We start from the raw sequence: 18,368 nt of genomic DNA on the forward strand, positions 1-18,368 counted from the left end.
CCTTACTGAGCATCTGGCAAGAATTTTACGGGGTTATAAGACACGCTGTGTACAGCTTCCTGGGCGGAGGCTGTGCACCGCTGTGTCTCAGGTCAAAGACCGTATACCAAAAGATCTCAGTAGCGGAGTTATTTATAGAATAGAATGCCCGGATTGTGGGGAGTGTTATGTGGGGGAAACAAAATGACGGCTTAGGGATCGTCTGGGGGAACATTTAAATGCCATAAGAACCGCTGATTACAGTAAGTCTGCCGTGGCCGAACATTTTTGGGAGAAGCAGCATCAAATCTCCCCGGAGGACGGTATTATTTTGGATCGTGCACACGGATACTGGGAGCGTAAATGGCTCGAGGGTTTACGGATTGGTTCATCCAGTAAGAATACCATGAATAGAGATAGAGGCATGCGTATTCATCCTATTTTTGAAACAATTGTATTAAGTTCGGATGAACGATTTTCTTTGCAACGTACCCGAGACATTTCCGCTTCTGGTTCTGACCATGTGCCGATTGGCACATGGTCAGAACCAGAAGCGGAATACCATGTGTGGAGGTACCGTGAACCTGCTATTTAAGGAGATGTTGCAGGAAGTCATATTACTGTTGAAGAAGAGAGCTGACGCTCTCGAAAGCTCCAGGTTTTTAGCGCTTTTAATTTTATATTTTAGCTTATTTTATTGTAAATGATCTTTTATTACAGTTTTTAGTATTCCGCAATATACAATCATTAGTTTATTGTAAATAATTTGTCTTTGATTTTATATTATTTTTGTAAAAATTTTAGTTACAGTAAAATTTTGTCCAATGGTCGGTGTATGAGTTTATTTCCTAGATATGAGTTTTCCCGACCTCAGAGGCCTTTTTCAGGATATGGAGGCCTCATTTTAAGAAGGATATAGAGCTGTTGGAATGAGTACAGAGAAGGGCAACAAGATTAGTGAATGGAACAAAGAGTTGCTCTTATGAAGAAAGGCTTACATTTTGCAGATTATTGTGTCTGGAGACCAGGCACCCGCGAGGTGATCTGATTGAGGTGTATAAAGCCTTGAATGGTTTGAGCATGCTCAATGCTGATGGAATTCTTTCTCTTGCTCAGAATAATCATTTGAGAGGGCATAAATTCAAATTGAGGAAAGACATATGTAGGATAGATGTGTGGAAGTTCGCCTTTAGCCAGCGGGTGGTTGGTTGGTGGAACAGACTTCCATCCTTTGTTATGGAAGTTGATAGCCTAAATAAATTTAAGGCTGAACTGGACAGTTACTTGGAATGAACAGAGGGATGAAATGGGAGTAGTTTTTTTTTTCTTTTTGGCTGATGCTGCATAAGCTTTCTTTCTTGCATCATGTGCCTCTACTAATGCTAATAAGTCACAATTGAATAAAGATGCAAATGCATTATGTTAACAATAATTTAAGTTCATTAAAAAATTCAAAATACAAGGAAATGCTGTTTGTTTTGTAGTTAGAAAGTAATATGGAAAGCTAAAAGAAGCAAAAATAATGATTTTAAATGTAGCTTAATTAGTATTAATTAGCAGTGATGTTAGTTTCATTAATTTTCTTTTGAAATTATATTATTAGCTAAACGTGTGCATAACTTTTATTGTATTTCTTTAGATTCATGTACCAAGAGTGTTGCAGGCCCTATTTGCTGGAATTGGTGATTATTTTACTTGGAAACTGTCAGAGAAACTACATGGAAAGGCTGCAGCAAAATGGACAGCATTTTCTCTTCTGACTGCGTGGTTTCTCTTTTACACTGCCCCAAGAACTATTAGCAATACAGTGGAAGCTTCTTTAACATCCATTGGCCTGCATCTTTATCCATGGTTGGAGCATTCAGAGTAGGTCATAGTGCTTTTTGCAGTTAAGAAAATCTTAAAATTAAAATCAGAAATAATTTTTATTAATATGTCTACAGGTACCTAGGAATGATGGTTAGGCGCTTCTGTAGCCAGGTGGGAAGGAGCAGCAGTGCGTAGCACACACTTCTTGATTAGACCGGGGTTCGAGCCCGTCACCACCAGATACGGAGGATGCGGAAAGGTCAGGGAATGACCAATGCATATCCTGGAGCAATATGGCCTTATTTGCTAATGCGCCAAAATAAAAAAAAAAAAAAAAAAAACAACAGGGATGATGGTCACTGTAATGCAATAAAAATGTTTCCTAAACAAAAGTAAATCTTCTGATTCAGTTTTAACGTTCAGTACCTTTTTTGTGAGTTGCAAATTTAATCAATTTAAGCTTGGTAGCTATGATTACAGTTGAAATCAGAGGTCCTTAGGAATATTCATCATTCCTAGGCACTCACCCATGTAACTTTCTTACTTAGGCTTAATTTTATGACTTTATTATTGTTAAAATTTCAGAAATGCAAATAAGGCATGGCTGTAGCCAAGTAATCTGTGTACTGGTATGTCAATTACTTGGCTATAACTGAGCCTAGTTGGAAGAAATTATAATCTCTAATAGAGTGGCTAGTCATGTTTAGACTTGCATGGTGCTTTTCTGAGAATACCCACGTATTCGTTCTCTAACTTAAAATCCCAAATGTAGGAAATGGATATTCCAGTGAGATTCTGCTCCTGCTCACAAGACAAAAGCACCTCAGCACTTAAAAAGTAAGACTGAGTTCATCAAGGTCTCATACTAAAGACTCTTCAGAGGTATTCTGTCAGTGTTACTTGGTCTTCCTGTGCATTTCTATGTGGACAAAGTTAGTTTCCTGCTCTCGTGAATTATGAAAGCCAGAAAATAATTTAAAATTGAGTTATGGCTTGGGAAATTTAATTTATAATTGAATTATAGTTTATAATAATACTAAACAGCGTGGGAAAGGTGTTATCTCATATTGGGTATTGTTGCAACCGTATTAATTTTCTAAAGCATTTGGTCCATCCTGGTTAGCAGTTAGGCTAGTTTGTATCAGGACATTAATTTTTGTTGTAAAGGAGAGTTGAGAATGTCAGACTTTTAGATTATTCGTTATTTGTTTAATACAAATTTTCAGAAATGTCATTAAAGTACCTCTCTTCTATTTGCATTTGAGCAGAAAAAAAAAATTCTGCAATAATTTATTTTTATAGAAACTATAGTATTGGACAGAGAAAAATAATAAAAATTTCAGCATGAAATATTCATTAGTGTTCATGTTGTAACTTATAAAAATTGGAAGTGTTATTAGTCTGCCTAACATATGTTGGCAAATAATTTGTAAATTAATAAGAGGAGTTTACTTCAATATAGTACGTGGAACACTTCCGTATGATACCCTCCAGAAATTAAAACGAAAAAATCGACAACTTACCGGTACATTAAAGTAAAATATAAATAATTAAATAATTAAAGTAAAATATAAATAATTAAATAATCAATTTAACACAATTCAAAACAATTAAAATTCAAATTAACGCAATTAAAAGAATCTAACGAAAATATTCAAAACGATTTTCCTTCCTGAAGCTGACAATGCTTTTCGACCGACTGTCGTGATCACAGGAATGAAAATTACCGAATCAGGCTAAACCTGCAACTTAAATAGTGATTATATGTCTTCGCGCATGCGCGTAAAGGTCCACGCATCGGAGATCAAATATGGCCGCCGAACATTAACAGAATTCTCGTGTAATTTAATTTCAACGGTTTCTGCAATTAATAGTCGCGTATAATTACGTTGAACGTTAAGTATTTTGGCCTCGTTAAATAAAAAAGTATGTTTTTCGTTAATGGCATGAAAGGCTAATTCTGACGCTGCTGAACGAGAAGCACGAACTGAGGCTTCGTGTTGATTTACACGAATATTAAGAGAAAACCGCGTCGAACCCTGGTAAGACGAGTCGCAATCACCGCAAGAAATGTATACTAGATCATTAATTTGTGTTCCGAACGCGGAAAGAACCGAGCGATTGTTCAGTATAGTGTGTAACTTCCGTATAGGCCTAGCTATAATTTTAAATTCGGTATCTTTAAAGAATCTGTTAAGTTGTTTGTGCCACTGTTCAACATATGGGACAGAAATAAAGTATTTTTTGATATTACTATTGTTGATTGGTGTAGTATTTTTTATCCTATCCTTAGCTTGTACCCTAATTCGATTTATTCTGTTAATGGGATAACCCCTGTTCAAGAATCTGCTAGTTAATATTTGTATTTCTGAGTCCAAAGCAGAATCCGTCGTTGAATATTTATAGGCATTTAGAAATTGATTAAAGATAATCGACCTTTTGTAGGTGAACGGGTGGTAGCTATTATAATGAAGAAGCATATCGGTGTTTGTGGGTTTTCGATAGATGCTAAATTGTATTTTGTTCGAGTCACGGGTAAGCGTGAAATTTAGAAAGTTTAATGACTTAGTATCCGTATCTTCCCTTTCCAATGTAAATTTGAGTCTAGAATGAACATTATTAAACGAATGTAAAATGTCTTGGATAGTACTACTATCAGTAATAACTAGAACATCGTCTAAATACCTCCCATAGTATGTGATACGGGGACGAAAAGGTGTCAAATGTATCTACTCAATCGTTGAGAGATAGATCTCTGACATTAAGCCACTCAGGCTCAAACCCATTGGTAATCCAAAAATTTGTTTGTACACCTTGTCTCGAAAGGTGATGTAGTTAGCCTCAGCTAATAGTTTAATTAAGTGAAAAATTTCCTTAATGGGCAGCTTTGTATAATTAATCGGTGTCGAGTTTTTATTTAACATATCCCAAATAATATCTAATGTGTATTCAACGTTTACATTCGTATATAATGAGGTAACATCTAATGAAAATAAATTGTCATTGTCGCCGAGTCTACAGTCTTTAAGATTATTAAATAATGTATCGTAATTCTTAATCCCAAATTGTATAACCTGTCTAAAAGGTTTTATAATATTATATACATGTGTGGCTAAGGCTGAAAATGCCGAGTTCCTGTAGGAAACAATAGGTCGAATCGGAAATCCAGGCTTGTGTAATTTTACCTGACCAAAAAGTGCAGGAATATTGTATGTTCTGGACTTCAATTCCTTCAACTGAACCATAGTAATGTAGTCGTTTTTATGATATGTGGTTAACGTTTTATTGTATTGATTTACCAAATTGGTAAACAGTGCCGGGTCCACTTCACGATAAGTGGAGGTATCAGACACAACTGAATCTAACTTATTAATATAATCATGTTTATCTAGTATTACCACTGTATCTCCTTTATCTGCCCTCTGTATAATAATGTCCTCATTTTCTCGAAGTTCTCGTAAAGCTGAACTGTCATGTGTATTCAATTTAGGAAGTCGCGTTTCTTTTATGTTATTTACTACTTGGTTAACTTGTTGAATAAATACATCTTTTTGTGGAACACTACGAAGTCCAAATTCAATATCAATTACGCATTGTTTTTTTGGCAGCTTTCGAGGTGGTAAATTATAATTTAATCCTTTGGATAAGAGTGAAATCTGGTCCTGCGATAGTGTACACGAGGAAAGATTTGTAACCTGTTGATATGTTGGTTCGTTGGATACTGGGTGAGGGGGTGTTCGTGAACTAGCCGACATATTCTGTGGTAGTGCGTTATGTGTCTGTGGGGGGGGATGTCACCCAACTCGTGTGAACTTGGTCGCAAGCTCGCGACAATGTGTTAGAATTCGCACGAACGTGTCTTGAACTATTCGATAATGTTTGCAACTTATTAACGTGTCTGTTTTTTATTTCTGAGGCTTGTGCTTCCCATCGCAAATCTATGGAGGTCTTCAATACAGACCAATCGTTCGGATGTAGATAATTATACGACGTAATTATTCAACGTAATTATACGCGACTATTAATTGCAGAAACCGTTGAAATTAAATTACACGAGAATTCTGTTAATGTTCGGCGGCCATATTTGATCTCCGATGCGTGGACCTTTACGCGCATGCGCGAAGACATATAATCACTATTTAAGTTGCAGGTTTAGCCTGATTCGGTAATTTTCATTCCTGTGATCACGACAGTCGGTCGAAAAGCATTGTCAGCTTCAGGAAGGAAAATCGTTTTGAATATTTTCGTTAGATTCTTTTAATTGCGTTAATTTGAATTTTAATTGTTTTGAATTGTGTTAAATTGATTATTTAATTATTTATATTTTACTTTAATTATTTAATTATTTATATTTTACTTTAATGTACCGGTAAGTTGTCGATTTTTTCGTTTTAATTTCTGGAGGGTATCATACGGAAGTGTTCCACGTACTATATTGAGGTAAACTCCTCTTATTAATTTACAAATATTATTATCAACGTAGAACATATTGAGTATTACAGCTCTGATTCATACTATCTAATTAATTTTCAAACTCTTATTGACTATTTCATTCACTTCCTGTCTCTCCAGTAGTATACAATCGATACACACAATTATGGGAGATTTTTTGAATGGCTTGGTACAAAATTACATTAAATCTACACTAAGGTACTCGGCCCAAAATTATCATATTTCTTTCCTAAAATATTGCCTTCAAAACAACATCGTTCCGAAGTTTGCCAGGGTGAATTTAAATCAAAAAATTTCAGGCATAAAACAGCTATCACTGGCGACATCACGTAATATTGTTAAGCTTGCCTTAAAATCTCGATATTCGGATAAACAAAAATACCTTTCCCAGGTTAGGAAGCTTCGCGATAAATTAAAAAATTATCTACATCCGAACGATTGGTCTGTATTGAAGACCTCCATAGATTTGCGACGGGAAGCACAAACCTCAGAAATAAAAAACAGACACGTTAATAAGTTGCAAACATTATCGAATAGTTCAAGACACGTTCATGCGAATTCTAACACATTGTCGCGAGCTTGCGACCAAGTTCACACGAGTTGGCTGACATCCCCCCCACAGACACATAACGCACTACCACAGAATATGTCGGCTAGTTCACGAACACCCCCTCACCCAGTATCCAATGAACCAACATATCAACAGGTTACAAATCTTTCCTCGTGTACACTATCGCAGGACCAGATTTCACTCTTATCCAAAGGATTAAATTATAATTTACCACCTCGAAAGCTGCCAAAAAAACAATGCGTAATTGATATTGAATTTGGACTTCGTAGTGTTCCACAAAAAGATGTATTTATTCAACAAGTTAACCAAGTAGTAAATAACATAAAAGAAACGCGACTTCCTAAATTGAATACACATGACAGTTCAGCTTTACGAGAACTTCGAGAAAATGAGGACATTATTATACAGAGGGCAGATAAAGGAGATACAGTGGTAATACTAGATAAACATGATTATATTAATAAGTTAGATTCAGTTGTGTCTGATACCTCCACTTATCGTGAAGTGGACCCGGCACTGTTTACCAATTTGGTAAATCAATACAATAAAACGTTAACCACATATCGTAAAAACGACTACATTACTATGGTTCAGTTGAAGGAATTGAAGTCCAGAACATACAATATTCCTGCACTTTTTGGTCAGGTAAAATTACACAAGCCTGGATTTCCGATTCGACCTATTGTTTCCTACAGGAACTCGGCATTTTCAGCCTTAGCCACACATGTATATAATATTATAAAACCTTTTAGACAGGTTATACAATTTGGGATTAAGAATTACGATACATTATTTAATAATCTTAAAGACTGTAGACTCGGCGACAATGACAATTTATTCTCATTAGATGTTACCTCATTATATACGAAAGTAAACGTTGAATACACATTAGATATTATTTGGGATATGTTAAATAAAAACTCGACACCGATTAATTATACAAAGCTGCCCATTAAGGAAAATTTTCACTTAATTAAACTATTAGCTGAGGCTAACTACATCACCTTTCGAGACAAGGTGTACAAACAAATTTTTGGATTACCAATGGGTTTGAGCCTGAGTGGCTTAATGTCAGAGATCTATCTCTCAACGATTGAGCAGATACATTTGACACCTTTTCGTCCCCGTATCACATACTATGGGAGGTATTTAGACGATGTTCTAGTTATTACTGATAGTAGTACTATCCAAGACATTTTACATTCGTTTAATAATGTTCATTCTAGACTCAAATTTACATTGGAAAGGGAAGATACGGATACTAAGTCATTAAACTTTCTAAATTTCACGCTTACCCGTGACTCGAACAAAATACAATTTAGCATCTATCGAAAACCCACAAACACCGATATGCTTCTTCATTATAATAGCTACCACCTGTTCACCTACAAAAGGTCGATTATCTTTAATCAATTTCTAAATGCCTATAAATATTCAACGACGGATTCTGCTTTGGACTCAGAAATACAAATATTAACTAGCAGATTCTTGAACAGGGGTTATCCCATTAACACAATAAATCGAATTAGGGTACAAGCTAAGGATAGGATAAAAAATACTACACCAATCAACAATAGTAATATCAAAAAATACTTTATTTCTGTCCCATATGTTGAACAGTGGCACAAACAACTTAACAGATTCTTTAAAGATACCGAATTTAAAATTATAGCTAGGCCTGTACGGAAGTTACACACTATACTGAACAATCGCTCGGTTCTTTCCGCGTTCGCAACACAAATTAATGATCTAGTATACAACATTTCTTGCGGTGATTGCGACTCGTCTTACCAGGGTTCGACGCAGTTTTCTCTTAATATTCGTGTAAATCAACACGAAGCCTCAGTTCGTGCTTCTCGTTCAGCAGCGTCAGAATTAGCCTTTCATGCCATTAATGAAAAACATACTTTTTTATTTAACGAGGCCAAAATACTTAACGTTCAACGTAATTATACGCAACTATTAATTGCAGAAACCGTTGAAATTAAATTACACGAGAATTCTGTTAATGTTCGGCGGCCATATTTGATCTCCGATGCGTGGACCTTTACGCGCATGCGCGAAGACATATAATCACTATTTAAGTTGCAGGTTTAGCCTGATTCGGTAATTTTCATTCCTGTGATCATGACAGTCGGTCGAAAAGCATTGTCAGCTTCAGGAAGGAAAATCGTTTTGAATATTTTCGTTAGATTCTTTTAATTGCGTTAATTTGAATTTTAATTGTTTTGAATTGTGTTAAATTGATTATTTAATTATTTATATTTTACTTTAATTATTTAATTATTTATATTTTACTTTAATGTACCGGTAAGTTGTCGATTTTTTCGTTTTAATTTCTGGAGGGTATCATACGGAAGTGTTCCACGTACTATATTGAGGTAAACTCCTCTTATTAATTTACAAATATTATTATCAACGTAGAACATATTGAGTATTACAGCTCTGATTCATACTATCTAGTTGGCAAATAATAAAAAAAAATGCTATGTGAAAGTATAATGTTATTGACAAATAACATTATACTTTCAAATTCAAAGTTATATTGACAAATAACATTATACATTATAACATTTGTTATTGGGAAAAAAAAAAAGTTTATAATTTTTCTATTTGCAGTCATTGTACATATAACAGTTGAACGTATAAAAATATCCAGGTGTACTATTTATGTTATGAACTTTTTTTAAATGTAATTTCACAAATTTGATTGCCTTTCCTGTGAATATGATAATTGAATTTCTGTATAGACAACATCAGTTTTATTTTCAATCATATACACAGGACATTTATCTGTCACTAGCACTAGTAGAGGCATATGATGCAGGAAAGCAAGCTTATGCAGCATCAGCCAAAAAAAAAAAAAAAAACTTCCACTTCACCCCTCTGTTCGTTCGAAATACCTGTCCAGCTCAGCCTTAAATTTATTTAGGCTATCAACTTCCACAACAAGGGATGGAAATCTGTTCCACCAACCAACTACCCGCTGGCTAAAGGCAAATGTCCGCACATCTATCCTACATCCGTCTTTCCTCAATTAGAATTTATGCCCTCTCAGGTGATTATTCTGAGCAAGAGGAAAAATCCCATGAGCATTGAGCATGCTCAAACCATTCAAGGCTTTATACACCTCTATCAGATCACCTCACCGGTGCCTAGTCTCCAGACACTGTAATTTGCAAAACTTAAGCCTTTCTTCAGAAGAGCAACCCTTTGTTCCATTCACTAAACTTGTTGCCCTTCTCTGTACTCGTTCCAGCAGCTCTACATCCTTCTTGAAATGAGGCCTCCAGACCTGTATACAGTACTCAAGATGTGGCCTGACCATTGCCTTATACAAGGGAATAATCACCTCCTTATCCCTGCTAGAAAAATTCCTATATATCATTGACAATACACTATGAGCTACTCTTGCAGCCCGTCTGCACTGCTCAGAGAACTTCATATCTGCCTGCACAACCACCCCCAGGTCCCTTTCATTCTCTACCACTGTCAGTAGGCGCCTCCGTAGCCAGGTGGGAAGGAGCAGCAGTGCGTAGCACACGCTTCTTGATTAGACTGGGGTTCGATCCCGTCACCACCAAATACGGAGGATGTGGAAAGGTCAGGGAATGACCACTGCATATTACCGGAGCAATATGGCCTTAGTTGCTAATGCTCCTAAAAACCAAATAACAAATAACAAACCACTGTCAGTGTAGTACCACAGAGTTGATACGTTGCTCTGGGGTTGCTGTTTCCCATATGTAGTACTTTACATTTGTCAATGTTAAACTTCATTTGCCACCTCTCATCCCATCTGTTCAACTTTTCCAGATCCTGTTGCAGCAGCATAGCATCAGTAGTGTCCTCAACAACCCTGCCAACTTTTGTATCATCTGCAAACTTGGACATTAAGCTTGATATACCATCATCACTATTATTTATAAATACAGAAAACAATAATGGACCCAACACTGAACCCTGAGGGACTCCACTAATAACATTAGTCCATGATGAGCAATGTCCATTGATTACCACTCTCTGTCTTCTCCCCCTCAACCACCCCTTTATCCATAGCAGCAATTTGCCTCCAATGCCACACTGCTCCAATTTGTGCAGCAGTCTTCCATGGGCAACAGTATCAAAAGCCTTTCTAAGATCCAAGTATATAATATCAAAGTTATTCCCTGCATTCAACTACATCTGCAAAGGTTAAAGTTACTGACATCTACCTTTTTTAAACTGAAGTCGAAATTTTAAGTTCTTTGTGAAATAATTGAATTGTATTCCAATTTTATGAAAACTTCAGAGAGTGATAGATGTAATTAACACGGAGAAATTAATAAAAATACTTTATTTTAGAGTATTTGTTAAGTATGTGTGACTATTCTGTCTTTGAAACAGATAACATATAGTTTTATGTTCTGTGAAAATTGGCTACTTGGTTCTCCTTTTGAAGGAATTCTTTGGAATCAGTGGAGCTTTTCTGAAGTTGATTAAGGTTATAAATTGTGTGGCCACTTCATGTACAGCTACCCTTTTCATGAACTGGAATACTTCTTCAGTAACAGCATCATCTATTCATACCAAGCAATATAAGACAGGTGGGCAGATGTGTATGCTTGCAATTCACTGTGAAAATGGGCGAGATAAAAGATTTGAGCAAATCTGAAAGTGGCATGGATGGCACCAGACATGCTAGTATGTGAATACCTTGGGCACTGTAGCCCTGCTGGGGTTTTCACATGTGACTCTTTTTCAGGTATATCAAGATTGACCCAATAACTAAATAACATCCGGTGACAATTCTGAAGCTGCTTATTGATGTAAGAGGCCAACAATTGCTTACAAGGCTTGTGCAGGGTAACAGAAAGGCTACAGTCAGTCAAATAACAACCCAAAACAACAGTAGTGACCAAAGGAGTACTTCAGAACACACAACTTGTACTGTGTTGTGGAGTGGATAGGGTATTGCAGCTAATGACTGAACCAGGTTCCACTCCTGTCAGCATAAAACAAGGAGTTATGGTTACACTGGGCTTAGGAACACTAATGCTGTCAGTGGAGGATCAGAAAAATGTTGCCTGGTATGATGAATCCTGGTTTCTATTGTTTCATGCTGGTGGGAGGACCAAAATATAGTAAAAACATCATGAAACCATGGATCCATCCTGCTGTATAAACAGTGCAGCCTGGTGGCAGCATTGTAATGGGTGTGGGCGTTTTAGTTGGGCTTCCTTGATACCGTGGTGCAGTATTTGGATGACACAGGTTATTTGAAAATTGTTTCTGACCAGGAGCATCCATTTATGGGTGTAGTGTATCCATCTGCACATGGGTTCTTCTCACAGGATAATGTACTATGTTTAAAAGGCTAGAATTATACCAAATGGTTCCAGGAACATGAGAGGAAAATCATCCTACTGCAGTGGTCTCCAGTCACTTTGATTGTTTATTAGAATAATCTTCGGTTATAAGATTCAATTTTGAATGCCTCTGTGATATTTTTTTCTAAATCACATTTCTAAAGGTTGCAACCATAAAACAATAAAAACAATTTGCAGTTTCCGGTTTATTGGGCTTTTCTGTTAGTTCAATAAATGGGTAGTAAAATCATCTTATTGCATTTACAATAATACTGATAGCTGGAATTCTGTGGTTTTTAACGTTATTATGGTGGATTGTGTTTCCCCTTCACTGAAATCTGCTCTTCATTTCTATATCTAAACTTCGTCTCACTTGTGTGTGTGTCGTGTTAGTTCCAATTTGTGTGCGCAGTGTGCTTTGGTTTGTTATTGATTGATGTTTATCTTTTTTTGCTATTTTAAATTTTACTACCCAAAAAAAAAAAAAATGGTGAACAGAAAGAGAGTGAATTTGAGTGTAAAAGATAAGTTACGAATTATAGAAACATACAATAAATTGAACTTAGTCAATATGTCTCGAAGGGAAGTTGCAGTAAAATTAGAAGTGCCTCATTTATCTTTATCAAAATTATTAAAATTATGTCACACATTAAACACTAATGTGATTAGTAAAACCAGAAAAAGGAAGTGTGAAGGGAAATGCCAAACAGTGGATGAAGCTCTGTTTGTTTGGTTCAAACAGACCAGCTCATTTAATGCAGCATTCAATCATAGCATTCTTCTTCAAAAAGCTAATGATTTTCCTCAAAAACTACACAAAGAGTTCAAGGTGATGGCTGACAAAATGGAAGGAGAGGCATGGCATTGTTTACAAAAAACTTTATGGAGAAAAACAGGATTCTGATTGTTCTGCAGCTGACACCTGGTTGAAAACCTCTTGGCAAACTGTATTAAGTACATATAATCCTGAAGATATTTTTAATACAGATGAAACAGGGTTGTAGTACATTGCTACCCCAGACCATTGCATGATTTTTAAAAATTCCTCTGCTTCTGCAGGAAAGAAGATCAAGGACAGAATTGCAGTTCTTTTAACATGCAGCATGATGGGAGCAATCAAATGAAGCCATTAGTTATGGGCAAGAGTAAATCACATAGATGTTATAAAGGAGTAAAACAACTGCCTGTTGAGTATGCCAATAATGCCAATGCTTGGAAGATAGCTCCTTTATTCAAAGATTATCTTCGTAAATGGGGTTTGCAATTGGATAAGAAAAACAAAAAAAAAATTGCATTAGTTTTGGACAACTGCCCAGCTTATCCAAAGTTTACTTTAAAAAATATTGAATTAGTTTTTCTACCTTCGAATACACATCATTGATTCAACCTCTCAACCAGGGAATAATAAAAACCTTTAAGACCATTTATAGATCGAATATGAGATGAAGAATAATCCAGTCTATAGATGAAGGTTTGGGAATCCCATCTGATATCGCAATGCAGGTAACTGTTCTAGATGCACTTCATATGACAATGAGTGCCTGGAATGAAGTTTCCAAAACCTGCATTAGCAACTATTTCAAAAAATGTGGATTTAATTATTCATGATGGCCGTCTAAGTTACGATACTGATCATGTTAAAAAGCGTTAAAAAGCCTGAAGATATGAGTGAACAGGAGTTTAATGATTGGGTGGACATAGAGACGGTGATCTACAAGTTACTACAGCTTTAACAGATGAAGAAATTGCCTAGTCTCTTACTGATAATTTCGCCGAAGAGGAAAATGAAGATGAACCCAAACGAATTCCAGTTACAAAACTGCAAACTCATGAAGCTATAGCCACCCTGAGAAGAGCATTGGAAGAAACTGGCGCAAGTGATCATGAATATAGACTGTTATACAATATTGAAAAATCTATAAATAGACTTCATAGTGATAATATAAAGCAAGCTAAAATAAGTGACTGTTTTAAATTATAATCATATTACAAAGTGTTATGTTTAATATATATATTAAACATTACATTTTGCTGTGTATGTATGTATAAATTTATTTTTATTTTGCTAACCTGTGGGTAATATTCTTCCAATTTTCACATATCATTTAATTAGTAATAAACCTTTGGTAATAAAGTATAAATTTGTGCTTTTTATCTTTATTTTTATAGTATCTTTATTTTGGATAATATTTGTTGATTTTTGCTTATTTAAAATCACTGTTTATTAGAATCAAAATTCAGTTTGCAAACGCGATCATTATAACTGGCACTTACTGTATTTTGAAATGAATGACTCATTTTTAAGATAGTAATATATTGTAGTTGTATGATATTTGAATCATTAAGTTACTAAAATTTCAGTATCTTTCAGTGGAGGCATGATAGAGCCATAACTATGGTATTTTTGGAATCACTGGATCAGTTTCCTTTAGAATCTGCAACTTTTGCTTGAGGGGTACAAAAGAAATTTTTTTATGTTGGCTAGTGTTATCAAAAATGAGAAAATGAGAATTTAAATTAATGGCATCTCTTATATACCATTATTGAGCATGCCAACTTCACATTTGATCATAGCTTCTGCCAACTTGATGCTCACTTTTTTCAAATGTTGTTTGTGCATCTGGTTGGTATCCTATTGTTGTAGCCCACAGGTTTTTTGATTTTTGTTTCTTTTAAGTTTTGCTCCCTGACATTGAAGGTAACAAACAAATGTGGGCATTAAAAATATGATAAAAATGAGGGGGAGGTATTCTAAAAATTAATTAAAAATGGATTTTTCACTGCCATACTCAGATGGAAAATAAAGGTGGTATCAAAAAGTGAACAATTCTGAATTATTTTTTTTGCTGGTTTTCAAGGTTTTAAAATTGGGTTAGTTTTTCTGAGTATGTGTGTGTGTGTGTGTGTGTGTGTGTGTGTGTGTGTGTGTGTGTGTGTGTGTGTGTGTGTGTGTGTGTGTGTGTGGTTCATTGGCAAATGAAAAGCACTGCATATATGAGTAGTAGCAGTAATCCCAGACTAAATATATCAAGTGGGCAGTACCACACTTGCAGTAGTGGAGAATACCTCAGGAATGAGGAATACCTCAGGATAATTGTGCAGTCAGACATGATGTTCTGGAAGCAGAGCAGTTTGGCTGCTAGGACAGCTCTTGGGTTTTTTTTAATGATATACAGGAATTTTGCCAGCAGGGATAAGGGTGATTATCCCATTGTATGAAGGAATGGTTAGACCACATCTTGAGTACTGCATATGGGTCTCTAATCCCCATTTTAGGTGGAATGTAGATCTTTTGTAACAGGTGCATAGAAGGGCAACAAGGTTAGTGAGGGGAACAAAAGAGTTCTCTTACCAAGGAAAGCTTCAATTCATCAAATTGGAGCATCTGAGGAATAGGCAGGGACAGGCCGTCCTGAGGGTGCAAGGGGTGCACTGCACTCGGGCGGCAATGTTCAAGGGGCACCTGAATACTTACATATCTCTCTATACATTAAGAAAGTTTTCCTTCTAGTGATATTTATTCGAGCCAATGGGAAAAGAGGGCGAGGCAATTATGTCACTACAAATGCAATTTTTGACAGCTGCCTCCATAATGTTCACCAACCTCATGCACATGCTTCCTTGTCTAACGTTTGATGTTCCATTGTAATGTTTTTTGTATATTAATCAATATTGTATACGGTATTTATAAATAGTTTAGTATTTTGTAAATATTTTAAATATTTGTATAGTTTGTAAATATTTCAGTTAAATATTTTAATCCCGCACTTTTGGATGCAACAGTATTCCTCATGCATTATGGAACTTGAAGCAAAAGGTCTTTTCCTAAGTGACCTATGTAAATGCAGGTAAATAATTACATAGTGATATTTATTCGGCTTTGAGAATGCCGTGCACTACAAATGCACAGGTAAATTATTACATAGGTAATTTCCTGATTAGATATCAATCAGTGCATATTGACAGGTGTGTCTTTTATGTAGAATAATTTCACACTCCATATACCTCTACATTTTATGTAGAAAAGTGTTCATGGGGATGGGTGAGCAAGGTGAGCAGGTGGCAAAGTCCCCTAGTACATATGAATAAAATTTTAGAGGGGATGCCAAATTTCAATTGGTACCCAGGCACCACATACTCTAGGAATGCCCCGGGAATAGACACCTGTAAGGAGATATAATTGAGGTGTTTAAGGGTTTGAATGGATCGAGTAAGCTAAATAGTGTTGGCATCCTTCCATTTGCTCAGACAATACACATGAGGGGGTATAAATTTAAATAGAGGAAGGATAGATGTGCAGAATGCTTTCAGCCAAGGTAATTGATTGTTGGAAGAAACTGCCATCTGGTGTTGTGGAAGTGTGGGTAATTTGAATAAATAACTAGACAAATTATTAGAAGGGTTGGACAAGGAAGTAGGAAGTGGTTTTTTTTTTTTCAATTGATGCTATATAAACTTCCTTGCATTGTTTACTAATACCAACAGAAATGTGCTGTTTGTAGAATTTTTCACATTTAAAATTATATATTTTTTTTAAATTCACCACTAATTTTTAAAGTTTGCAGTGTAAAAACTAATGTATAAGTTATTAATTTTAAGAAATTTTCTTTGCAGCTTTCAGTGGCAGTATCTGTGGGTAGCTGGATTAGCAGGTATGATAAGACCAACAGCAGCCATACAATGGATTCCTTTATTTCTTTGGCATTTATTTTGTATAAAAAGACAAAAATTGAAACTCCTTTCCAGAGCATTCTTTGTTGGGTATGTAAATTAAACATTTTTTTCTCTTAGTAATAGAATTGATGTAGTTCGTTTAAATTTATAATTTTAATTTAGTTAAAGTACCATAATCTAACCTAGAAAATACTTACATAGGTATTTATGAGGTTTCAAGGTAAATGGAACACCCTATTTGTTGAATTAAAATAAGTATTTCCCATTGTTGCAATATAACCAAAAATAAAATTTTGAGTGGTGCAGTAAATGTGCACTGACATTAACTAATTTGTATCACATTGCTTCTACATGGTGTTTAGCCACTGATTAAATCAATTTACATAAAAAAAGTCTTTTAAAATATACACTATCCTGAGAAAGTACCTGGTTAAATAAATGGACTCAGACCAGTATATAAGGAAGGCACATGAGCTGCAGTTAATTGTTCATGTCATAGTACCTAGAACTAAGCTGGTTGATTTTGAGAATGGTGTTCTCTTTTGGTTTGAGCAATTTTCTGACAGCTTACACCATCCAAAGTCAACTATCATTGATGTTATCATGAAATGGACCCTTCACCACTCAGTAATGTACAGGAAGACTGTGGAAGCTCCTTGTACATAATCAGATGTACTCGGAAAGATAGTACAACAGTCTTATCAGACAATCCTGCAAAACATCCACTAGGAGTTTCAGAGCTCAACAGGGATTGAGTTCATTAGCCACAATCAATTATTTGGAGGAGGTGGGGTTGCCTTGCCTTGCATGGTGCAATGAATGCCATAATTGTTCTACAGAGAAGTAGAAATCAGTTCCATGGAGTGATAAACCTTACTGCACTCTATTCTGATCAGGTAGGTGGGTGTAGATAGAATGTCTGCTGCTGCAGTGCATTGTGCCAACAATGAAGTTTAGAGGACATGGGGCTATTGTGTGGGCTGTTTCTGGTGGTGTGGTCTGAGACCTTTGGTGGTGTCTGAGGAACCACGAACCTACCTTAATATTCTGAATGTTTCCATTTTCTCTACAATGATGTTGTTATTTGGCACATATACATGTTTGCTACCATAGGATAATGCCATGTACCAAACTATCAGTGCTGTTCAAGATTGCTTCATGAATGTGAACATATAAAAGTTGGAATGGCTGGCACAAAGTCCTAATTGAATCTCTGGGGAACACCTATGGGATGACCTGGTATGTGTGATGAATGTCAGCTCAACATGTCCTACATGTCCTAACTCAACTGTTTACTGTTTATATGAGGAATGGAGGCCTGTACCTGCTGCAGTCTATTGTTTATTGGTGGAAAGCCTACCTGGGGGGGGGTAGTGAGTTATAGCAGCCAAAAGGGAACATACATGCTAATGAGTGACAGTATCCAGGTACTTTTTGGAGAATAGTGTATAAAACAGTTGAACATGTAAAAATAGTAATAGTAATAGCCATACAGTACAAGGAAGCCACAGGCTTTGCTATACTGTCCAAAAAAA

At 35.8% G+C, this 18,368-nt stretch overlaps 1 protein-coding gene across 1 annotated transcript in view; it reads left to right on the forward strand.

Annotated features, from left to right (window-relative positions):
* The window catches only part of PIG-B (phosphatidylinositol glycan anchor biosynthesis class B), a 106,185-nt gene that overhangs the window by 38,950 nt on the left and 48,867 nt on the right, over positions 1 to 18,368 (forward strand). The window contains exons 4-5 of the mRNA XM_090387368.1: positions 1,619 to 1,845; positions 16,774 to 16,920. Of these exons, the coding sequence (XP_090243494.1) occupies positions 1,619 to 1,845; positions 16,774 to 16,920 (374 nt within the window). The remainder of the gene's footprint in view (positions 1 to 1,618; positions 1,846 to 16,773; positions 16,921 to 18,368) is intronic.

Source organism: Mastigoproctus giganteus, chromosome 13 (assembly GCF_048544385.1).
Source record: "Mastigoproctus giganteus isolate SK-2022 chromosome 13, ASM4854438v1, whole genome shotgun sequence".
NCBI lineage: Eukaryota > Metazoa > Arthropoda > Arachnida > Uropygi > Thelyphonidae > Mastigoproctus > Mastigoproctus giganteus.